This window comes from Pimephales promelas, chromosome 19 (assembly GCF_988280905.1).
Source record: "Pimephales promelas chromosome 19, fPimPro1.hap1.1, whole genome shotgun sequence".
In the NCBI taxonomy this organism is placed as follows: domain Eukaryota; kingdom Metazoa; phylum Chordata; class Actinopteri; order Cypriniformes; family Leuciscidae; genus Pimephales; species Pimephales promelas.
In genome coordinates, this window is record NC_142787.1 from 18895648 (window position 1) to 18921425 (window position 25778).

General features: G+C 37.5%; 1 protein-coding gene across 2 annotated transcripts in view; it reads right to left on the reverse strand.

The window, feature by feature from the left end:
- Window positions 1–1151: 1151 nt before the first annotated feature.
- whrna (whirlin a) overlaps window positions 1152–25778 on the reverse strand; it is a 96239-nt gene continuing 71612 nt past the window's right edge. Inside the window, exons 7-13 of one of the 2 annotated variants that reach the window (XM_089123617.1) lie at window positions 20630–20842; window positions 18991–19203; window positions 14284–14355; window positions 12222–12711; window positions 9704–9867; window positions 8903–9025; window positions 1152–4901 (exon numbers count right to left, since the gene is read on the reverse strand). In XM_089123617.1, coding sequence (XP_088979743.1) covers window positions 4719–4901; window positions 8903–9025; window positions 9704–9867; window positions 12222–12711; window positions 14284–14355; window positions 18991–19203; window positions 20630–20842 — 1458 coding nt within the window. In that variant the 3' untranslated portion in view covers window positions 1152–4718. The remainder of the gene's footprint in view (window positions 4902–8902; window positions 9026–9703; window positions 9868–12221; window positions 12712–14283; window positions 14356–18990; window positions 19204–20629; window positions 20843–25778) is intronic. The other variant, XM_089123618.1, reaches the window with a different exon arrangement.

A 25778-nucleotide genomic window follows, 5' to 3' on the forward strand; every position in this document is an offset into this window, starting at 1 on the left:
GTTCCAATTAATTGTACAATATTTTACTGATTATAGTTAATGAGATTTGTACCTGCCACAAAGCACCAGGAATTGTGGGGAGATGAAGAATAGAAAGACAAAGGGGTTATTTTTCTTTCTTTTTTTCTGCATTTTATCTTTATTGGAAAATAAAACACACTTTCTGTATAAATACCATGGCTGTGAAGTCGCTTCTTTAAACTGTACAAGAGACAGGCAGACAGAGGAACAAAGGCAGTGGGTTGTTCAGGTAAAACAACTTTTAAAGGAATAAAATAATAAAATGACTAAACACATGGTTCTGTGGAAAAGAGGTTTCCTATAGTGTAGTTAAAATATGAAGGAATTATTTTGAAGCAGAAATTTCTCTCAAATGCTGTAAGTCATTCACAACACCAGCAGATATCAGCAAGATGAAGGGTCTCAAACTTTATTTTCTTCACTTACGACTGCAAAGACACGTCACTTATGAAGTCATAAATGTAGTTTTGATGAGTCATCTAAACCTGCATTTGGCACTCTCCACAAATACACTTCATTTTGACTTTTTTTCTTCTTTAAAGCATTACCTCTATTTCCACCAAATGGTAATTTGCCCTGTCCTACACCTCAGAGGTCATGACCTTGTTAATGGTATCCAAGAATTAAAAACATAAATCATAATTTTAGCATGTTCAATAAATGACATTCATTGTACTGAAGATATTTAAATTATTAACGCATTTGAATGAAAAAAATAATATTTAGCTGTTTATCTTGCTCACATACATTTTTATAAATATGTTGAGTTGACTGTATTCATCAAGCTCAACCTTTAACCACTAGTTAATATAATTTTATTAAAAAACATTTTTTTCCAAACTATTTGAACTTTTAATTTAAGGGTAAATCTTCAATGCTGTTAATAATTCTGGTGTGTATTTCTTTTCTTTTTTTATTTGATAATTTTTTTTATTTAATGTTTATTGGTGGAAAATCACACTCTAAAAAATGCTGGCCATATACAGTAGGGTTAAATTTTTCAAATGACATTTTTAACCCAACGTTTGGATTTGTCCGTATTTGACCCAAAATTGGGTTAAAACAACCCAGCATTTTTTAGAGTGCATGAAATCAAGGTTGAAAAGTGTTGTTTTCTCATTATTTCTATACTATTATAGTATTTGTTATTTTGAATTAGCTTTTATTTGAATATTTTCAATTTTAGTCATTTTATGTGCTTTTGTCATTTTTTATTAGTTTTTTTAACTTTCTCAAGCTCATACGTTTTTCATCTAGTAATTTTATTTCAGCTTTATTTCAATTACTCTAAATGATTTCAAGTCTTAGTTACTGATAATAACACTGAACTTTACTTTTACAGTAACCAATTTTTGTTCACAAAGTTACAAAAACAGCAAACCTCATTGAAAATGGACAGAAAATAAAAAGCTAAGATGCCAAAAAAACAAAAAAAAACAAATGAGTATCATTTAATTTTTTTGTTTTTTTAAAACTTTTGAGGTCAAATCTGCAAAATGTTGATTCTATAAATCTGTTTGGGGACTTGTGAATATTTGTTTGTATGTATCTGAATGTCAGTACGGTCAGACATGCTTTGTTCTCTGATCTGTGTTCCCATCCTATGGAAAAAACACAGCAGCTCCACATATGCGCTAAACTGCTTCAATGGAATGAGATGCTGCTGCTCTCTCTCTCTCTCTCCAATCTCTCTCTCTCTCTCTCTCTCTCCCTCTCCTCGGATGCCTCCTTTATACTGATACCTTTGAGCACTCAGGACTTTGCCGTGAACGTTCTTCGTGGGATGAACACTGAAGCAATGCTTTGACAAAAGAGCACATGTCATTCCTAATGCTGTCAGACAGGTGTGTGCAAAAGCAGAACTGAGACTTCACGGAAGAACATTTCACTGGATAAATTCTTTACTGCTTTCAGATGACTTATGCGCACATTTACCCAACTGCGGGAAGTAATTTAATAGATTAAACCAATAGGCAATAAGTAAAATAAACAAGAGATACAGTAAAATCAGAGCAGCAAATATTTCAAGGTGATATTATCTTTTTTTTTTTCCTTTCCTTTTTTTTTTTTTTTTTTTTTACAAATAATTTACCTAAAATATATAGATATAACCATATATACACTGTTCAAATGTCTGAGTCTAACAAGCAACACACTGTGTGGGTTGGTAGAGGAGTAAAATGGTGGCTTATGTGATCTGGGTGGGCTGCCATATTAGAGAATGTGGGCAGGTGGGAATGCTGTGCTTGCAGTCAATATTTCAAAACTTCAAGATCTTTCTCTCTCTCTCTCTCTCTCTCTCTCTCTCTCTCTCTCACTCACACACACACACACACACACACACACACACACACACACAATCACCTCAACTCTGTGGGACCGTTTCAGAGACTGCCTCTGCATTCAAAGCCAGACACACTTACACAGACACACATTACAATAACACCATTTCTCAATTTCCTCTCCCACTCGTTCCCCCTTATATAATATGACTGACACATTGTTGCTTTGTGTCACCACCACCACCACCACTCCCAGTCTGATCTTTTTTTTTTCATTTTCTCAATGCATCAATCAGATCCCTAACGGAAGATCTAAACTTTTCATTAGTTTCGATGGCTGCTTGTCTCTGATTGCAATGTCAAGTTCCTTCTTCGCCTCTCATAACTGGATAAAGGGTCTCCTCATTTTCTCGCTCCATTTAAATAAATCTAAAAGGATTTTTCTTTCTGAGACTCTTCACAATGGTGGCATGCTGTCAAAGGCTCTTCTCAAAACCCAGTGAGCAGCCTTGCTGTCAATGGCCTATATAAAACACATGCTTACTGAAACTAAAGGGACAGTTTATTCAAAAAGGAACAGTTTGTCATCATTTACTCACCCTGTATGCCTTTCTTTATTCTTCTGAAAACAAAATAATACATTTTGAAGAATGTGGATAACCAAACAGTTGATGGACCCCATTGACTTCCATTGTATTTTTTTCTCCATTGACTATGGAAGTCAATGGGGTCCATCAACTGTATGGTTACCCATATTTTTGGGTGAACTATCCCTTTAAATGGACTGGCACAAGCTCAAATAGCACACAGCGAGACTCGATTTGACTTCATTAGTATGCTGCTATGCTACAGTAAATGTTTTAAGCAATACTGAATTAATTCGATTTAAAAAAAATGAACATTTATTGCTTTGTTCAACATTTTTCCTGCTTTGTACATCTCAGTGAATTCTGAGATTGCCTTCTATGAAGGATAAATCAGAGCTCAACAGTAATGTTTTCACTGGCCCGAACACAAAAAATTATAGTGAACATAATTTCTTTATAATAAATATGAAAAAATTTTACAGGAAATGCTGAGACAACCATACATTCAAAAATAATGATATACCCTACCATTCAAAAGTTTGGGGTCAGTAAGATTTTAGTTTTTTAAAAGAAATTATACTTTTATTCAGCAAGGATGCATTAAATTGATCAGAATTGACAAAAAAAAAAAAAAATTTCTTTCATCAAAGCGTCCTGAAGTATCCATGAAGTATGAAATATTAAGCAGCACAACTGTTTTTAACATTGATAATAATAAAAATGTTTCTCGAGCTGTAAATCATTATATCAGAATGATTTCTGAAAGATCATTTGACACTGAAGACTGAAAATTCAGCTTTACAGTCACAGGAATAAGTTACATGTTAAAATATATTAATTAAGAATATTGATATTATGATATTTCACAATATTACAGTTTTTACTGTATCTTTGATCGAATAAATGCAGGCTTAGTGAGACTTCTTCGAAAAACATTAAAAAAAATATGACGCCACATATTTTGAATGGTATGGGACAGTGTCAGTGAGGGATCCTTATTGTTGAGCTGTGATGAACGTGTTGTTGCCTTAAAATTTGGCCAAAACAAGCTCTTCTCTTCACATCAGAAGTGCCTGCTGTCTTAAAATGCTGTCTACGTAGGCAGCTCACTAGGTATTTGAACAGAGTAGCAATCTCTGAGGACTCCAGCATTTCTGTCCTAATGACTGATTGCCATGGTTTAGTAATTACTGCATGACGCACAAAAAAACCCCAAAACAGCACAAACAATAATAAAATATTGAAACCGGCTGACTATTTCAAAAAAGGCAGATAACAGATGTTCCAGCAGTTCTCTTCACAGCAAACTGGAATGAGAAGCACTTTAGTTTAAATTTCTATATAGTCACTATTTACTAGAATCAGTAGTTATGTCCACCTCATTAACTTTACACATAAACACATTTTATCCATTTGCACATATTTCTTAGAAAATAGCTATGACTTTAAAAAAAACAACGATGATTTCCATGACACGTTCATATGCAGATCCAAGCCCTAATGAAGAGTCTCTTGTGGTCAGGTGACCAAATCTCACTATATTAGAAGCTCAAGGAATAAGCCAACTGAAAAGATGGTCCAATCATCTAAAACAAACCGGCCAGAACCGACTGAACTTTTACTCTATCCTGGCATTTTCCGCTGTAAAGGTCAACATGGGGTTGGTCCACACAGGATGGCCTTTCAAACAGTGACTGGTTTCAAAACATCACAGAAGAGGATGAGCCGAAGTGTATGAAATGTTACAGGATTCTGGGGGTTAATCATGGCAAGACATGTCGAGGCGTGTCCCAGTGCTTTTTATTCAATTCATGGGACTCGTACGGTCCTATAGAGCCACGTTGAACTCTGTGATCAAGAAGTCAATGTAGTCCTTCTCTTTGGTTTTAAAGGCCTCCGCTATGAGACGTGCAGCTTCCCGATGTTCCTTTCCTCTGAGAGACACGCCGTTCACCTCTAGGATTACCTGACCCACCTTTAGCTGTCCACAGTTATGAGCCGAACCACCTCTCTGTGGGGAAGAGAATGAGAAACTTTCATTATGTGACAGACTGGCAGAGTTTACAGAAGCGGGAGTCGGTTGTCAGTCTATTTCAGTTCTAAATACAGTATACAGTCACACACAGTTTGGTGTGGCTGGTACTGTAGTTCTTTCTCTGAAGAGAAAGTAAAAAATGGATTTCAACTGGGAAATCACAGAAGGATGTAATCAGCGGAGTTGAAAATTAAACTAGTAAATCCATTCATCACTGAGTGATCCCAGGTGGAGAACTGATTGATAATCTGCTGAAAACCCAGTTTTAAACATTAAGGAGACATTGCTCGACTCTGAAATTAACTTGCTCATTTTAGTAAACATTAGGGGGTACTGATCGTCCCATTCTGTAAGTTCATACGTAGCAATCTGGTCAAGAACTATAAGAAAACACTGCACAACCACATATCACTTATTGTGACTTGCAAAGTGATATGTGTTGTTATTGTTAAATAAAACTAAAACTATTAAAAATTAAACATTTCACCATTTCATTAGATTAAACTATTATCAGACGTTTGGTTTAACTTGAGGGAATTATGACATAAATATATTAGTATTGGACACTAGAATGTACTTTTTTACACTATAATAATAGTTTATTAAATCATGATTTTTATAGGGGAAAATCAAGCAATTTTAGTTTTAATTTAAACTGCACTTCTATTGAGCAGAGCTTTGTTTACCAAAAAAAAAATTAAAGTTGTTGTTTAAATTTAATTTGATTACATTGTAAATGATAAATTAAGTATATTTCCCCTATACTTGTACTTTTGTAATCTTTTGATTGAGATAAAGGCTACTTAAAAGTGTAAGTAGGCTATACTTGGCTTGTACAGTTGTTTTTACTCTTTTTTTCCTGTTGTCATTCAAGTGTTGATAAAAAAAAGGATGCATGTATACAATAAAATGCAATAAAATGTTTTTAAATGTGTAAAGAGTTAAAAGTACAGTTAAAGGTACATTACAAGTATAAAAAATAATACCCAAATAAGGAACAGTAGTATACGACCCCCTAACTGGCTATCCTTTAGATAAATTCAAATTAAAGTGCAAAAACTAAATGTATATAAATAGTAAACTATAAGTACTAGTAGTTAAATGAAAGTATACTTTCATAACCTAAAGAAATGTGCTAGAAGTATTTTACATACCTACAAGTTCACTCTTGTAAACTAGCTGTGTACTCAAAGTGTACTATTGTTACACTTACTAAGTAGCAATGTCTATATTAAGTAGAACTTCACTTAAAGCCCCCTTGTAGTCAATAATTCTATCCCTTAAAACACATCTTTGATCACCAAAAAATACATATTTAAACGTTTTTTTTTCCTGTGAAAAAAAAAAACGTCATACCTTAAAATAGCTTAAATGAAACTCTACACCCTTGCTTCATTTAGTAAACGCAGATGTATGAATATGCTAATTAGCCCCGCCTCCACTCCCGCCAGCTCGGATTCACTCGGTCATGGTCAACTTACTGAGATAAACTCTACACAATGGTATCGCTATTTACAAAATCGGACACATAACAGTGATGAATATGATCAGCCTTTTGCTTGACTGTTATCAAACTGCTAATAATGCATTGCTAATATTACACAAACCATGTTCGCCAGTCTGACTTCTACATCAGAAACACTTTACACAGAACGTTAGTGGAGAAAGGCATTTAATTCATTATAACAGTGTAATATACTTCATACACCCGCTATATTGCTTAATTCACACGATTTTAAATATCAACGAAAAAATATATAATCAAGATAACCTAGCAAGACTCCCCTGCTAGTTCGCTGTTAATGATATGCTAAAGTCCCCCAACACATTGAGGTGATTGGTTACAAGGTAGTTTGTGACGTCAGAAACACCAGAGATTTCAAACCGTGTTTTTGAGTCTTTTAAAGAGAAAAGACTTATGAATTTGCACATTAAAAACACTACATAGACACATTAAAAACATTAAAAGCTTGATTTTCACCACAGGGGGGAGTTTAATCAAAAGGACTTGAGGGTCAGAGCATGACATCACGTACGCAACAGGAAGTAGTAAACTAATGGATGCTAAAATGTCACCCACTTAGATCTCACCAGCACCCCGTCTTCTTTAATTCAATGCCTGATATTGATCGAAACAAAAGAGCACCACATTATCTAATCCACAGCTACTTTTGTTGTTGGATTTTCATTATGATGCTGATAAACCGCCTGCAGCGGGGAATTAAAACCATTAATTTCTCTTATAGTCCTTTATTTGCCCAGTCTCTCCTGTTCCCCTGCTCTTCGTATCTCAATATTTTATTATGAAGGAGCTGGTTTGATGCTAAATCAAAGGCAATCAGTTGCAACTGTTATTTCAGCCTTCCCCTCCTCAGAACACACTACACTTCACTCTTTAGGGTGGACACAGAAACAGAGAGAGCCTTTCGCAAATCATCAACTCAGTCTTAAAATTGCACACCTAACGGTACCCATTCTCACAAGCCTAGTCAACAGGGCGCTTGAGATTTTTAGTAAAAGAAACAGAGAATCAGGAAAACTCGGATGCCACAATGGCGTCAAACAGCAACCTTTTCTGCTCTACACTACAAGTGGAGGTCAATGTACTGCTGTGCTTCTGTGCTCATTTAATTCACTCATAGACCTTTATATGACTGACGGAAGTAAGCTCATGATTGGGACTCATTCTGTTTCTGTCAGTCTCAAACTATGGTTTTTAAATTGTACAAATCAACTGTAAAACCTTGCGGCCGCCCCATAATATGAAGAACCACAGGGTACTATTGTGATTCAGCAGATTCAGTATTGAAAATGTGTGGCACTTACCCATACAAAAGCCATTGCCATGTTGCTAGGATGTTTGCCAAGGTGCTGTTCTGTTGCTAAGTGACATTTCAATTGGTATGTGGTTTCTAGGGTTTTCTGGGTGATTGTTTACTAACCCCAGTAAAACGCCCACCAACAAGTTGCTATGATATTTTGGTCCCTAGCTCTTGCTCCTATTTTACCAGGTGACAATAAAACAAAAATTAAGAGGACATATCTCTCCTCAAGCTTCCCAATTTGAAGTGTCGTCCAATTTTAAGAAGCTTTATGTCTAAACAAATGCATATAAAAGATGTTCAAATCATGTTCACTCAGATATGAGTAACCAAATAAAAGCTGTTTTATCCTTCTTGTGGGAGCAACCAAGTTGAGATCACATGACCATCTGATTATAATTTACTTTACTCCAGTAACCCCTTCTATCATTGGACACTTTTTCTCATGGAAAAAAACCAAAACAACTATAAACATAGCTGACAAAAAAGTGACCGTTATCATCTAGGGATGTAACCAAAATATATCGCAGTACAAAAATACAACAATACATATCGTGAATAGTGACAATACGTATCGTGGATAGTCCCCCCAAAATAAAAATGACTGTGTTAGGAAAAGTTGTCAGAATTTTAGTGTCAGTACTACATTAAACTATAATGTTGATTATAATGTATAAAAATGCAGTGGGGGAATATTTGTGGGTCCTGATAATGCCTGAGTCCAAGCCAATTCATTTAAACCGACAATGTAATATAAAATGTAGCATTTTAATCAACAGTGCATTTTTTGTCAACCTTTTATCATATGTCTATTATATATCGTGAGCTCAGTATCGTGATATGTATCGAATTGTAACATGAGGGTATCGTTACACCCCAGTATCATTTCTGCACTGCAACATCCATGTCATTAGGTGTCAGTATAAATCCCAAACAAAGCAAAAAGAATAAACAAATAATAGATTTTTTATATTTTAACAAGTATAAGCTCATATTACATTCACATGTCAACATTTATTCCGTAAACATTCCGTAAGCAAGCTCTATACTGTAGGTGTGTTCCCTCTGGGGGCTCATGACCTTTTCGACCCCCAAATTATATTATTTCAGATAATATAACCCTGCATATAATAGAACACTGTTAGGGCTACTCACTTGTATGGTAACAATGCGTGGGAGGGGCTGCCGTGTGTTTGCCCCGCCTTCTATTGCAATGCCCAGAGTGCTGGCACTTTTTGCCACTCTCACTAGAGAGGAGGTCGGCTCCAACAGACCCGGCTGCAAGGTAGATTTAGAGACAGATTAGAGACAGGATGGGAAAAATGAGGAGAGAGCTAGAGAGAGAGAGAGAGAGAGAGGAAAGTAGCAAATCAAAGAGAGGGAGAGAGAATGAAAGAGAACAGAGATAGGAAGACACATTTGGCTTTGATGATAGACATTGCTTTGTGTCTGACAACCTAAAATAAGGCCACAGGAAGTGGCTTGTGCCCCAGCGCACTGTCCTCAGATGGCACTATTAGTTCGATCTATGAGAACAACAACACAGCTCATGCGTATAAGAAAAGCCGAGAAGCATTACAGCAAAAGGACCGCCAGAAGGAAGATGGACGCGTCTTGACTCAGCACACTGAGATTGGTTTTTCAGAGAGATGTTGGATCAGTGATATGAGATGAGATGAAGTGGAAGAGTCAACAAAGAAAGAACACATAAAAACTAAAGAAAATGTATGTACCAAAAGAAGAAAAGTGAAAATTAATTGTTAAAAGTCAAGCACTCTCAGGCACAGGGAGAGGGAGGAGACAGATTTACGTGACTGCACTCTTCTGTCAACACTCTTTCACTCTCATTCACACTTTTAATACCATCCCTCTGTCACTGTCATTAACTCTCACACACCCACCTCTCTCTCTTTCTCTCTCTCTCTCTCTCTCTCTCTCTCTCTCTCTCGGTCTCACCGGTTTGGCAGATGTTTCTCCTCCTCCGTGCCCATCCCGTGGGGCTCTAGTCCGGGCGGGACGTGGGCTGCTATCCTTACTTAGACGTCCAGATTCAGCAATATCTACACCGCTGTCCTCGCTGAGGGTCTGTCCGCTGTCTGAGAGCTGGGACAACGTCCCTCCTGAAAGAAGACAATAAGCAAGTTTAGATGCAGTTAGAATCGAGCCACAGCAGGGTTTTGTGTAGTCGAGCTGCAGTCTCCATCTGTTTGTCCAAAAAAATGCATGACAACACGTAATGGAATATATATATATATATATATATATATATATATATATATATACATATTAGTCCAACATTGCAAAAAAAATTATGTATGAATACACTACACTTTTGCCATTATTTTTGGTTCTGATTTGCAGTCTGGAGGTTCTATTTGAGTTGACAGATTTTACAGAAAATTATTAGTATATGATTGGCACAGACTCGAGTTTTTAGCTTAAGGCTATGATTCCTTCTGTTAGAGGATATCAAACATGTTTTAGATTTTGAGCTGATTTTAGAACACCTATGCAGCATCCAAAATCGCATAGTGTCTGAGAAGGGACTATTCGTTAAAACAGTGCGATATATAGTATGAATATGGGTAGTATAAATGAAATTCGGACGTACTACATCTGGCAACCGGTATGTTGTTACTGTTATATGACCTACCAGCATCAGTTGCATCGGTTCACTTCCATTCCTAAATCCTCTCCCATGCCCTTATGGGATAGTAAAGTGCCCATCGCCCATACGCACTTCAGAATTGCGGTGGAAGTACTATAATATGTCATTCGAGGACTTTTGGCCTAATGTTTCTCAAATACTATTGCTGCGTCCCAATTTGCCTACTTATAATTTGCCCTAAAAGCATGTTCTGTTTTTGTAAAGAAAAAGAACATCATTTTTGAGGGTTTAGCAGCTTTGGAACATACTACTACAGTACATAAATATCATAATTGCTCAGCTTTGTTACGGACAGCTCTGTTGCTTAGTTACATGCATTCTGTCAGCATTTAAACTATATTGTCATCCTCCACATTCAATTTAATTTAATTTCTTACAGTTTCGGACAGAAATGTAGCAGCCATTAATCTGCCAATTGTGGGTCTTTCATGAGGAGAGTCTTGCATAATGATGCAGTTAAAAGTTAATGACCAAACATAAACTTTATAAAAGTTTACAATGTTGTTGCAGATGAAATATAATGTGGATAACACTGAATAAATATATTTTCATCAGGTTAGATACTCACTAGCAAGTTTTTTTTACAATCCCTCTTATTTTGAGGGATTTAACATTGCAGATTCTGCAAGGAAAGTGATTCAATTATTGATTTTTTTATATATCTGCCTGACAAAGGTGTAAAGTCCAGGGGTCAGAAAGTAAAGGTCCTGCCATATGTTTATTCCACCCATGAACTCAGCCAGCTGATTTCACTAATTATCTCCAGGCTGGAAAAACTGTGCTAATTAGCAAATCCAGGTGATTGGAACAAAATACTGAGGAGGACTTTTACTTTCTGAACCTGGACTTCAGACCTCTGCTGGCTGAACTGTTTCCTTTAACATTGTGGATTAGGGATGTTAACCGATGACCGTTTGACCGATGGTTGACCGTATCAACGTTAACCGATCAATGTTGTCGGTAGTCGGTAAAAAATCTGGCGCGAGGTCACAGCGTTTGGGTTCGCGCACTCACAAGATTTCCGAAAAGTAAAGGCTTCAGGCTAAAACACTCGAGGTTAGAGCCAGGGCAGACAACAGGATGAAGCGTGCAAAGCAAATAGTGTGTGGGACCATTTCACCAAAAAGAATGACACAGATGTAAATTGCTGGGCATAGATTTGGAAATACATAACATCTACATAACAGATAAGGTGATAATGACAATCATCTTTCTTTATTATTGTTAGCACTAACATTAATGTTACCTCAAACTAAAGCGGCGTCTCTTCGGAGCTGTCATTTTCTTAATTGAGCCACGGCAATGTTTCAAATGAGCTTCTAACGCTAGACTAACGTCTTTATTTTCAACGTGATCACCTTATACCCACACCATTTCCAAACTAATCCTCCGATTACATACAAGCTCCTTGGCGCAGCGTTTGCGGGACTCATGTTTCGTGCTGTATGGGGATTTTAAAAAAGTGACATGAGTGGAAGGGTGGTGCCGGGGCAGTGTGTGTGTGTGTGTGTGTCTGTGTGTGAGCGGCAGAGTGATGCGACAGAGTTGTGAAATTGCAGGCGCGGCTCAAAATGGCTATTAGCGTAGCATATTTTAAACCAATCAGTTAACCAGTTTCAACCGGCTAATGAGGCTCGGTGGTCGGTCAAGAAAATTTTTTGTTTTTGCCATCCCTATTTGTGGATAATGACTTTTTAGCCATTAAATGAGTGAAAATAACCAAATTGAATAGAAATCGGCAGCTGGTTAATGACATGTTAAATATTCCCAGCTGCCCCACAACGCATTAAATCTGTGCAGTCTCACCTCGTGCCTGTGGCAGCGGCCGCACCTCGTTCACATCAGGTTCTGCGTTGGGCCTGTGCACCTCCACCATGACAAAATGCTGATTGGATGCTGGGGACGAAGGGGCGGGTTTATCTGGGCAGGGGGGTGGAGGAGGAGGAGGTGGCCCAGGCGGTGCAGGTACATTAGGGGCGGGCGGAGGATTCGGAGACGAGGACTTGACAGCAGGCTTCCCCTTATTAGGAGACTGGACCCGAGGGAATGGTCCGATAGGGTGCTGGCTCATGATCTTGAGGGTGTCAGGAGGAGAAGTGCGATGTTTGGGAGTTTTTGGGTGTTTGGGTTCTTTGGTATGGGAACGAGAAGGGGCGGTGAAGTACAAGCCCGATTGGGAGGAGCTGGAAGAGTGACGTTTACTAAGTGTGGATTTTCGACTGGGACGGTGCTGAAGCCCTGGGGGAGGAGGGGGTTTAAAGGAAGGAGGGGAATCAGAGGTGGAATGAGCCTCATCCTAGGATGAAAGAGGAGAGCATTAGTGATGACATATTTCAGGTTATACTTCAAACGAGATCAAGAAAGCATTCCGCATTCAATAACAACCATCGAATCTTACAATGCACCATTTTCACATACTTCATACACACATAAAACATACGACAATGACGCACAAGCAATTTAGTTGAGGACAACAACAATTTCTCTCAGAACAATCGGTTCATTCAGACCAAGAGGCAAAGCAAGAAACAAAAAAACAAAACAAAACCAAACAAAATGAAAGAAAATGAACAAACTAAGGTTGAACAGGGTGAGCAGAAGCCAGATGGATGAGGTGTCAGTGCCATCAGAAAGTAATCAAACCAAGATGTGAGTCGTCTGTGTGGTTTTTATCTAGGCCTAACATTCTTTGGAAATGTTACTTTCACACGCTTCAGAGTTGTTGCCGTCTGCACCTGATCGAGCTGTGCTGGCGCTTCATCAGTTTATCAACAGCAAACTCTCTGAGAAAGACCCTAATCTTCCTCAGCCATCTCTCTCACAGCGAGCAGTGTCATCTCCTTTATTTCTCTCCTTCACTCCTTCTTTCAAGCAACCATCAACTGTCTGAGTAGCCGAGCCTTTAGAACCGTTTGAGATAGGGCTGGGCGGCATGACAGTATAAAGTGTGTGTGTGTCAACCGGTAGAGATTTTGCTATACTGTGGCACAGTAGATGTGCAGGACTGCTTAATGGACGTTATCTTCACTGTGACAACAAACATGGAGTAATGTAAAAATAAGGATTTAAGACTGAAGGATTAATCATTCTGGTGCATGCAAAGCCCAGTTCAGTTAGTTTAGTTTAGTCCTGGTCAGAATTATTGGCACTCTTGGTAAATATGAACAAAGAAGCCTGTGAAAATATAAAAAAAATATAAAAAGACAATCATTTTGACCTTTTATTAAGAGTTTAAGTAATCTGACCAATACAGAAATACAGGATGGGTCGGATATAATGACCATCCTGATCTTAAATGCTAAATTCAATCATTGTCTCTGTGTCAGTTTGTTTTGGAACCTAAATTATACATTTAATAAATTCGTAATCCCACAATATAAAGGGGAATAAACTTTCACTCATAATAATTTATATGGATACCAGTAACTAGGGCCAATGTGTATAAGAGAAAAACATTTATTTCATAATTTAAATCCGCCCCACATTGATTAATTTTACTTCAGTGGAAGGTTAGATTTTTTTTTTTTTTAAAGGATAAACAATGCAGATTTATTTTCACAGCCTTCTTTGATTATATTTACCAAGGATGCCAAAAATTCTGACCTCAACGGTAGATATTACAGTATACACACGCAAAATGACTTGAATTACTCTACCGTAACATAACATTGGTCATACCACCCACCCCTATATGTTGACAGTTTCATACAAAAGCCATCATCGCACTGGTCAAAATCTGCCCGTGGTAATTTTCAATGTGTTCAATGCCAGTTCTCGCAATGTCATCCATCGCACACCTATAACACTCTCCTTTTTCTCTGTTCTCCCTCTTTTATCTTTCCTGTTCTCCTCAAACTGAAAGGCTTACCAGAGAGATGTCTGGCAGGGCATTGCTACGCTCGAGAGACTGTTCCCCGTTGTTCTCTGCCACACCGTCGTTCTGGGAGAGAGAAAAACAAAAGAGAGAAAAACGAGAACAAGAGACTATAAACAAATGAAAAACACAGCGGTGTGTTTATCCCCGAAACAAATGTTCGATTCAAATTGCATTTTGTTGAGGGCCCATTTCATAGGGCGGCATCAAAACAATTGCATTTACCGACCTATATTTCAATCTCACATCCAGCCTGATTTTCAGTCCAATACTCGTCTCTCACAAACAAACACATATCGCACAGAGAGCAAGAAAAGCCCTGATTTGGCTTGTGCATGTGCTCAGTTGCAATAAAAGAGAGGGGATTTTATGACCTCGACGGTTCATTCAGACCTGTGATTCACCTCATTTAAACTCCTCTCGACCAAAACAAAAGCCTCATCAATTCAATTTATTTCCTTGCACACCACTTACAAGGCTAATTTGTTTGCTTCTTGATCAGCTAAATTTTTTAATGTGTTTTGGTTGTCAATCATGCAATTTTTGTGTTTTTTTTTTTGCTGTGTATTTGTATGTTTCATAATTCACATATAACACCTCTGTTTTTAACATTTGAAAACAGTTGAAATTATTTGGAAAAAACAAAAAAAAAGATATTGGAAAAAAAATCGACCATAATTATTTTCTCATTTATAGGCTGTGTATTGTGAAATAATAGCAAGACATGTCTTATTATTGTCTTACTATTGAGTTGTCTTCATGAAGTGCATGGAGAAAAATCAACATACAATGCGAACAAATGACTTGTTATTGGTCGGTAGTTATGAGTTGTGAGTTAGTAGGTGTTCAAAAAAGTTCACCAATTCACCCAAAACATGTTTTTCCATTTCACTGTGCAACTTTTCCATTGTTGCACAAGAGACTAGAGTAGACGGACGTGATTGACCTTCGTGTTTGCGTCTCACGGTATGACCGGCTTCCTAAAAAAAAAAAAAAAAAGTACAACCATACGTTAAAAATGGAACTCCAGTTAAAAAAAGTTCAACCATACGTTAAAAGTGGTCGACGGATATATCGGCAAGGCCCATATTTGGCATTTTTAAAATATCGTCATTGGCCGAACTAGTTTTTCTGTTTGGCAATTGTGTCAGAAGCTTTTTTTTTGACGGTGCCTGAGCACACAGTGCCTCTCCATTCTCCATCTTATTAGTTTATGGTCTTTGTTTAACAGTCCCATCTAATACGTTATTATATAGAACTGTTAAACAAAGAAAATAAATGGTATACAAAAAAATGTATTATAGCATTTGCTTTTATATTATTAGTAATAAAAATACTTTTCATTTACAGTCAGCATTCAGAAAATCGGCCACCCTGCTCTAGCATGTAGATACTAGCATCCGCATCGGCCATCAAAAAAATCAATGTCGGTCAACTACTAGATTTTACCAACAAAAACATGTTCTGTGTGAACCGGCCCTTACCATTTAAAATCAGTCTGATGAATCATTTAATGAAATTAATCCATTACAGGATTTACTGAATAAGGAACAAACTCATTTACTGAACATAACAGAATCAATTTCTAAATAAATAATGAGAATGAAATTTGAGTGACCTGTGCAACAATTAGCCAATGGCATCAAACCACTTTTGACCCATATGGCAAATCTGGCTGGAAGCAGTCATTCATTTTTTCTTCAAACTAAAACAGACAGAAGAGCAAACTCAGAGAGCACAGACATTGTACTGTGCTGGCTCAGGTCCTTCACCTTCTCACAATTCCCTACTGTGCTTCACTGGAGCATAAATCAGGATGCTCTCTGCGAGACTTCTTTTTTTTTTTTTGTCTGGGGGGCCTTATCTGCGGTGACAGCTCTGCATATGGCTGATGAGGTGCGGTACCAGGATGAGAGTCCCAGAGCGAACGTTTCGTCTGCGGTGCTCCGCAGGGCTACGGTGTGGGCCTCCGCTGCTTCTTGTAATTACTGGAGCCCGAGCTGGCAAGCTTACAACAACACCGATCCACAGAGGAAGGCCACGAACAAAGCTTGCATACAAATATGTTCGCTCATTTCCAAAGTGCACACACACACACTCATCTAGACAAATGACCCATGATGAAGAGATACAAAGTCAAAAAGGACACATTTTTGATTTGCTACATGCATGCAGTTACTCTATGTCTGATCACTGCAACCCACACACATACACACACAGACAGACATCAGACGTGAGGGATTTTCAGAGGGATCAACATGCAGAGAATGTAGAATGTCCTTCTTGTATGTGTGCATGAGTATTCAAAAGAAACCAAAGATAGAATTAGCAAACTCATTCTTTAATATGTGTGTGTGTGTGTTTGCGAAAGAGACACACCCAACCCCAAAACACACAAACTATTTACTATATGCATGTACGTTTGTGATCATGCATATTTATATACATACCCTTACAAAATTTTACCATAATAACCTTATTTTCCACTAAGACTTCATATAGGTATTAAAAAAGAAACTATAATTTGAGTGCCCCTGAATCAATTCTAGGGTGTTGTGGGTCGTTGCTAAGGTGGTTTAATAATAGTTGTTTTTTTTTGTTCTATGCTGTTGCTAACAAGCTCTAAGGCCACGTTCACACGAAGCCGGTGCGTTACCTATCCGATTTTTTTTCCTCGTTCTAAAAAGAAAATCCGTAAACACAACGTTGTCTAAAGAAATATCTGTGTACACACGAAACCACAGAAACCGACTGAAAATGGTGTAGTATATATGCCAGACCAGTATGGGGCGCTGTAATTCTGCCACATAGATACACTATACACGGAGAAGAAGACTTTGAGAATGTGCATAACCAATTGAAGAGAATTGGCACTGGCTGGTTACTTCCGGTTTCTAGACTGGCTGCAGTAACACGTCTCTGTCCATGCGGGGGCGCTCGCGGTCGAGTGCAGAATGGGAGTCAATGGGGTTTCATCCCCAGAAATCCACTTTTCTCAGGATGTAATTTTTTGTCAAGTAATTTTAAAGTTGCATTCAAAGGGGAGGGCTAAGATAATCCACTCAGCTGAAAATTGCATCTTTAAGTTCACTTATCTGTTGTAAAAATCCGTTCAAAACTGTGATGACGTCACACAATAGCAGAATGCTAGCGTGTTCCGGCCAACAACAGCCTCTTCTGTAAGAAATCAAAAGAACATAAGTACTCGTTCATTCAACTTTTGGCCTATAGTTTATATTGAACTTGCGGAATCAACATTAAAATCTATGTTGATTTAACGACAAGCAGGTGAAAGAGACACATTTAGCCGTTTAGCCCCATAGACTCCCATTCATTCTGCACTCGCCCGCGATCACCTCCAGTGGAATTCTAATGGAACTGCAACCAAGGTGATGCACAATGGGGCTAATAGGAAGTGCCAAGGCTCTCCGTTAGACGGGCTCTGGAATGTGCATAACCTTGCGCGCTGTATAAGAACCAAGAAGAAGAAGAGGAAGATGGCGTGAGGCAGCCGACACGTGATGTGATGACATCATCATTTCACAAAATATACGGATTGGCTGTACAAACCAAACTGCAAGTGTGTTGTTTTCAAATTTATCCACTTTGTGACCCGGTTTCGAAAAAAAAAAAAAGCGGTTTCACTCTCCCAAAACGCCGGATCCGTGTGGACGAAACGCCAATATGATCAAAATTTATGCGTAAACAGTGAAATGCGTCTTCGTGTGGACGGGCTCTAAGTATATTTTTTTTGTGTTCCTATGTAGTTCTGCAGGTTTACTGGACAAAAAGATTCCCATCATAAGTCTCTATGATATTCAGGTCCTCCTTATTAATAATATAAGTGATTTTTTAATAATATTTTATTACTTACCGGGCACAAATCATAAGTCTAATCACTTTGAAATATAATAGCACACTTCTCAATTTTCCTCATCATTCATATTTGCAGGACAAACTGCGCTGAATATTACTACAGTACTTAGATATGAGGTTACTAATGGTATTTTGTGTGGTATTACAGTGGAAACGATGGTTATTATGGTACATTTTGTCAATTTAAATGAGAAATTGTTTAACCTACCTCCATCATATCTATCAGCCAGAGCAGTCTTTCCTGTTTTATTGAGAGGGATAGGGAATTGGGTGTTAAACTGTTCCTGCGATTTACACTGGGAGTCAGCAGGCTTAAAAGTCCGTCACAAAACACTTCTCCATCTGTCACACCAAAACCCCCGAGACAAGTACAAATCTAAACAGCTGCACTTTCACAACGAGACACAGAGATGAGTTGAGGTGAGACATGCCAAGACAGAGTGAGACAGGAGGACAGACAGGTTTCGAGCGACGGGCATAAAAGCCTCCAACAGAAAGGACAAAAGCTATTTCCCACAGCAACTTTAAAGGCCTTTATCTTGTATCCTTGTAATCTGCACACAACTTCTTTGTGCCCAAATTGCCCAGCAATCTTGTGAACAGCTTTTTATGTCTATGTCACACGCATAGACACACAAAACTACAATGCCTTCCACTCATCCAACACAAATACAGACCCAGAGCCTTAAACACTTATTGATTATAGATTATAGATAGGCCTACAGACACTGGGTCTTATTCAATATTAATTGCGGCACAAGTGTTCCTGCTTTATGTGTGAAGAAAGTTGGTAATCTCAATGTAAATGTGGATGCCTGCTCTTACCCGTGCAGAGCTGAGAGTGGTGTTGGTCATGAAGCTGGCTGAGGAGGAGGCCAGCGTATCAGGGTACGAGACCATGGAGAAGGAGTCCTGAAATCCAGCTCCACCCCCTTGCCTTGCCTTCAGGGCTTCGATCTCTCGTTTCAGAACCAGACCGTCAAATCTCTCCACATCCTGAGGGGTCACGAGTCCCCTCACCTCGGACAGCAGAGAGAACTGCAAATACACACACGTACAGAGCTGTGAATGTGACCGGGCTCTTGTTGATTGTTTTAATCTCAGGGGTTTTACTATATTCATAAATGTGAATGTAATATGAGGTTATACTTGCTGTAAATCACCAGACAATGATGGCCCATAATACTGATAATGTCAGTATTATGCACTTTATTAATAATAATTCATTCAGCCAATAAAAGTCTTTAATAAAAAAATATTGCATATTAAATTAAAAAAAAAATGGAAGTAGATACGCACTCTTTCAAAATTTGGGGTCTTTTATTTGATCAAAAATATGGTAAAAACATAAGTATTGTAATGCATTATTACAATTTAACATAATTATTTTCTGTTATGATATATTTTAATGTATGCCATTTATTTCTGTGATGGCAAAGTGGAGTTTTCAGCATCATTACTTGAGTCTTCTGCCACAAGATCAAATAATTCTAATATGCTGATTTAGTGCTCATGAAACACTAATCGTTATTATCATTATCAATTCTAAAATGATCAACAAATACATTTTTATCGTTATTCTTATTCTGATGAATAAAAAGTTCAAAAGAACATCATTTACTTTAAAGTAGAGATCATCTGTACCATTATAAAAGTATCTACTTTCACTGATAATCAATTTAACACACCCTTGCTAAAACAAGGTATTAATTAAAAATAAAAAAATACTGAAAATTAACAAAAAATTTAAATGGAGGTGTACCTATCTATATAACATAGGCCTAATTAATTATTATTTTTTACTGCCAACGTTTAAAAAAATACTGTACATTTACACATGTATAGCATATATATATAATTTTGTTTTAAAATACCATATTATTGTAAAAAAATACTATACATTTTGTTTTATATATATATATATATATATATATATACATATGTATATACCATATTATTGTAAAAAAATACTATACATTTTGTTATATTTATATAATACCATATTATTGCAAAAATACTATACATTTTGCAATAATATGGTATTATTTATATACATATATATATATATATATATATATATATATATATAAATGTATAGTATAATACCATATTATTGTAAAAGTGTTTTTAAAAATAATTAAAACAAAAGTAAATTAAGTTAATATGTTTTAATATGCTAAAATACTTACATTTTTTAAATTCTACTAAATCACTAATAATAGTGATAAAAGATGGTTCTAAAAATTAAGTCAAGAGCAAAATTGAAAAATTATAATCAATTATTATGAATAGTCAGAACAAGATCACATGTATTTTGATGAGCATGGTGCCAAGCGCTCGATTCCCAGTGAATGCATTAACCGATAAAAATATACAGTATCGGCTACCTTAAACACTATGCAAGTCATTTTGGATGAAATTGTCTGCCAAATACAGAAATGTAAAAGTAAAAGTATATGTCCACCTTGGCATGTGTATTGAAGAGCTCAAAGAGGGCCATGACGAGCTGCTCAACACCGATGTGTCCATCACGGTACTCTTGGATGTAGTAACCCATAGTCTGCCTCTCTGGTTCGGTCAGCAGATGCCTCGCCTGTTCCTCCAGCATAGCCCTGCTCTGGTTCACCAAACTCGACAGAGTCACCTGAGATCCCGCCACACCTTTATAAAAGCCACCCTGAGGAGAGGGAAAGTGAAAAGTGTAAAAAGAAGAAATGCAAATATTTTAAGAGCAGACTAACATTAATATTAATATTTAAACTTCAGACACCTGTCTCAAAGCAAACACTTTAAATCTTCCATCTTTCTTTTTTAAATGAGAACATGACTTTGCTACTACCATAAATCACATCTCCATAATGGAGAGTGACTAGTGCAGTCTTTAACCCACCTCCCTATTTTTTCTCTCTCTCAGGTTTCAGCCTCTCTTCTCGAGAGCAGCTTTCCCTTTAATTAGTCTCCTAATCAAAAAGCACAGCTCCAGAGTCAACATGATCATCGATCTGTGTTACACTCAGCTAAGGAATGGCATGCTCTCCAGCCAAAGGATGCAATCACAAAACTTTTGCAAACCAATCTGAAAAACTAGCTAACTAAATTAACTTGCTCACTACATAGGCTACTTACCTATTCAGGATTGCACAGACCAGTTAATTAATTTGATGTTAATTTTGGCTCAATTAGAGGTGTATCCAATGCCTTAAATTCATTTGATCTAGTTATGTCTGCTTGAACAGTCTATTGACGGTCTTGTTGGCTGTCTGGTTTGCAGATGCAGTCGAGCAGCGCTAGTATCTATGTTATCAAACCGTCTAAAGCCACAAGGATTCTGGAAGATGGATCAATACAGACAGAAACAATGGGTGAGGTGAGTGAATGCTGACCATGCCTGAACTATTCTTGCCCTTATTCTTTTCTTTCTCTTTAGAACAATGCGTGAGCTCGATGAGCTTAAATGAGCTCTTTTGTAGAGCACTCCAACAGGAACTAATGCATTTACTCCCAGACCGGTTTTGACCATGAAGCTAATGTCCTATACTGGACATTGAGGAATAGCTAGTCTAGAAAGTTGCTTGCAAACGCAAGGAAGAGATAGAAAAAGAATAAGATTAAGAACAAAATTGGCAAAGTGAACAAATAGATAGAAAATTATTAAATGTAATTAGTTTTTTAGAAAGTTCCACAATGCACTTGGCTAAATAAAAAACAAAAAACAAAAAAAAAAAACTAATAATAATATGCTGTCCTGACCTAATATATTACTGTCACCAGAGTGAGAGTCCAAGAGAGTAACTTAAAAGACTATGATGTATGTGATCCATTTACTTTATTTCCTTTTTCTCTTCGTTTTATTCTGAAAATCCATGGATTTCAGATAGATTCCCTCAGTTAGAAACTCTTGAGGTTACTTTACATTTAAACTCAAATTCATCCTCACCTGGAGTACACACTGTTTCTGATACACTCTTTAAACTTATTTCTGCAGCCGAGATAAATCATGAGCCCTCAGTGTTCAGTGTTGGAGTGGAACTACCTAGAAGTGATGCAACTAACTTTACTAAATCTTTATTTTTTCATATTACCAGTATATATACAAAGTATAGATACAGGGCGATACAATTTTTAATATTTTTTAAATTATTCTCTTATGATCACCAAGGCTGCATTTGTTTCTTCTTTTTTAAAGAGTAAAACTGTAATATTCTTACAATTTAAAATGTAATTGATTTTCATTACACGAGAGTAGATGTTAAAACTTCACGCAGATTTGTACTCGGCTTTTGCCAAGATAAGCACAAACTAAGACGTAGCTTTACAGTAAACTATGCTTCTCCATCCATTTACGCTTATTTCCAAATGGTGATGTGTCTGTCCTTCTGTCCGGCGTTAATGGCTGCAGTGTACTTGGCGCGTCAGTACACACAACAACTGCAACTACAGTGTGTTCTCCCCAGTGGACCAGCTCGACAACCGTCTGGATTGAGCCGAGTAGAGGACATCTCTAGGGTCTTCAAGTGGGCACCTTCCGTCCTCAGCGTTTCATCGACTAGCCCACGACCCCTCAAGAGGGCGTCCCAGAGTCACCCCCCTCCGTCCCCCACTCAACTCATCCCACCATACTGACCTTTACATCCCTCCTGCTGCTGTGGTTTCTCCTTCCTCGTAGCTCCCATGTGACCTAACCACTATCTCACAATCATTCCGCAACCCAACGATATGCGCCAACCCGTTTGACTAAGGCTGTCGAGCCCCACTGTCTTCGTTAAAGTGGCAATGGTTCCGTATGGCATACTACCTACCGCAAAACACAATATCTGCCCAAACACCAACCCTCATTCATGCAATATACACATAACTATTATGCAAACTATACAACGGAACCAACAAACTCTTTGAATTTTTCATGAATTCAACAAAACTGTACTGTAAACAGCCAGCCAGAATATATTGTCTCAACCACAGCCAGTTGCTGCTCCTCTCTGCTGCTTCAGATAAGTTCTCGTGACTTGTGACGCAATTCATTCTTTACTGTGCGACGCAATTCATTCCTGTGATGAATTTCAGCATCATTACACCAGTCTTCAGTGTCACATGATCCATCATAAATTATTCTAAAATGCTGATTTTGTGTTAAAGAGACATTTCTTATGATTATCAATGTTGAAAATATTTGTTCTGGTTAATAATTTTTGTGGGAACTGTAATGCCTTTTTCGGCGTTCTTTGTTGAATAGAAAGTTCAAAAGGACAAGATTTTATTGATTTTTTTATGTGTGTAAATTCTTGCGACCAATTTCATAAAAAAAAAAAAACTTTTGAACAGTAGTTTATATATCCATACCACTTGCTCAGATGAGAAAATAAGTGCCTGTGCAGTTTGATGATGAGAGGTTCAAAAGCTCTTTCCTCCAGAGACTTCTGGGATACTAGCATCACTGTTCAATTACAAAAAAAAAAGCTAAGGTTGAGTAGAATATCTCTAACAAAAGATGATCAATAAAACTAGCAAGAGAAAAATGTGTCTTTATAATTCTTTAAGAATGATAGCGACCGAGACGGGATCGATCATGCGGCATCTCTGGTGTTACAACCTCCATGAATACCCATTATGACATCACTCGACTGACAGCATCTTTAATCACGGGAACACATAATTGCTGATCAATATCATAACTTTAAGACAGCACAATCAGGACAAAAAAGTATTGTCTGCTGAAACTTTGCAGCACTGTGTGACAGAAACTCCAGCCTTGTCCCCACACATCACACCCCACTGAATTTGAATAGGGCCTGAATGATATAATTTAGGCCCACATTAAGCTTTATCTTAAATGAACTGGAGATAAAAAAGGGCAGAAAGGCACTTTCTCTTAAATTAAATAGACCACAAATATAAAAATGAGAAAATAAAGTGTCACAGGGGATGTCCTTGCAGTGATTGAATAACATGAAGGTCAGGGAAGCTCAGTAAAGATGGGGCCAGGAAGAAATCGTGTCAATAATATATAATAATCGATACAACTGCAGAAAGACAGACAGACAGACAGAAATACAGACAGACAGACAGACAGACAGACAGATAGATAGATAGATATATAGCTAGATTGACATTCCTATATTGCACCCACGCAAAACAATCGGCGCAAACAATCCCTGGTGCTATTTTGCACTTCCAGAAAACAATTGCGCCACTGACCAGAAAAAAACTGGTCTAAAGTCAGTGGCGTGTTGAGTGTTGTTCATAATGCTATTTTAAGCACGCATGCTTGGCCATAATGTAGCGGGTACATAACGCACATAAACTTTGATTCTCTCATCTACACAGATGCATCAGTTTTTATTTTTGCAAATCATACATTATAACAAGGAAAAATATTAACACATGAGGGAAATCATTGTGGTTTCCAAAAAAATGTGGGCCTAAATACACATTTACCCAATTTTTTCAGGCTTATTTGTAGTACTGATGGATCAAATCTATATTTGCCCAATAGTGGCAAGAAACATACTGTATGTATATAATGCTTAACCGACACTGATTTGGGTGGTTTCTCCCATCCCCATACAGCGTCCTTTCTCTGTCTTTTACGGCCCTGACGAGAACGTCGGTCTCCTCGGCTGTGAACCGCTCATGGCGCGCACCTGGTAAACCCGCTATAATAATAACAATCTGCCATGCAATATGCGCACCTGCTCTTAAAGGGTATGTTGGATGACGCTCTGATTGGTTTATTTCACGTTACGCCCAAACCACACCTATGAATAATGAGGCTAATTCAGACCAACCCTTTTTAAACTTGCGTCGGGCGCAAGAGTCATTTATCCCGCCAGTAAAATAGCAACAGCGCCCAAGATCCACCTAGAAAGCGTTTCAGATTGTTAAAATAGGGCCCAATGTCATGTCCATTTAGGGTTTATGGCATTGTGTTTTAAAGTCATTCTGGTCCATAAAAATGAAGCAAACCAAATTAATTTCACTCATCCTGTCACATTACCTCTAATTACTAAAAGCATAAGGCCATTGAGCAATAAATTAAATAATTAGATGATCAAGATGAGCGTCACCTTGGTTAGACGTTAATTAAAATGACAAATGTTTGGGTTCGGGAGCTGCTGTCGGTTACAGCTTTATGCGTCACATTATCAGAATTTTAATATGCTAACTGACAATATGGGGAGAATGATTAAGCTTTTCAACAAGGCACAAGATCTCAGTTCTCACCGTTCCAGCCTGACTACGGCCCATGTCGAAACTGGAGCTTCATTTCCTCCCTCTTGAACTACATTAAGTCCTGCGCTTGGAAGAGCACGTCTCTCCCAAAGAGATGATAGATTTTTACAGCTCTTTTTAGAACAGTGGCTGAGAGGAGAAGTCAATAGATGTCCTAAAGGGACACCGGAGATAAGCTCTTTGAGATAAGCAATCTTTCTTATATATAGACCAAACCAAACATAAAAACAACCCGTGAGTGCGGCTGTCAATAGAAGTTTTCAAACAAATCTCAAAATAGTGACAGTGTTGAAGATGGAGGGAAAATTCTGTAAAGTTCTACAGCCATTAGAACAATCATTCTTGTTTAAGTTAAAAAAATATTTATATAATAATTAAAATAT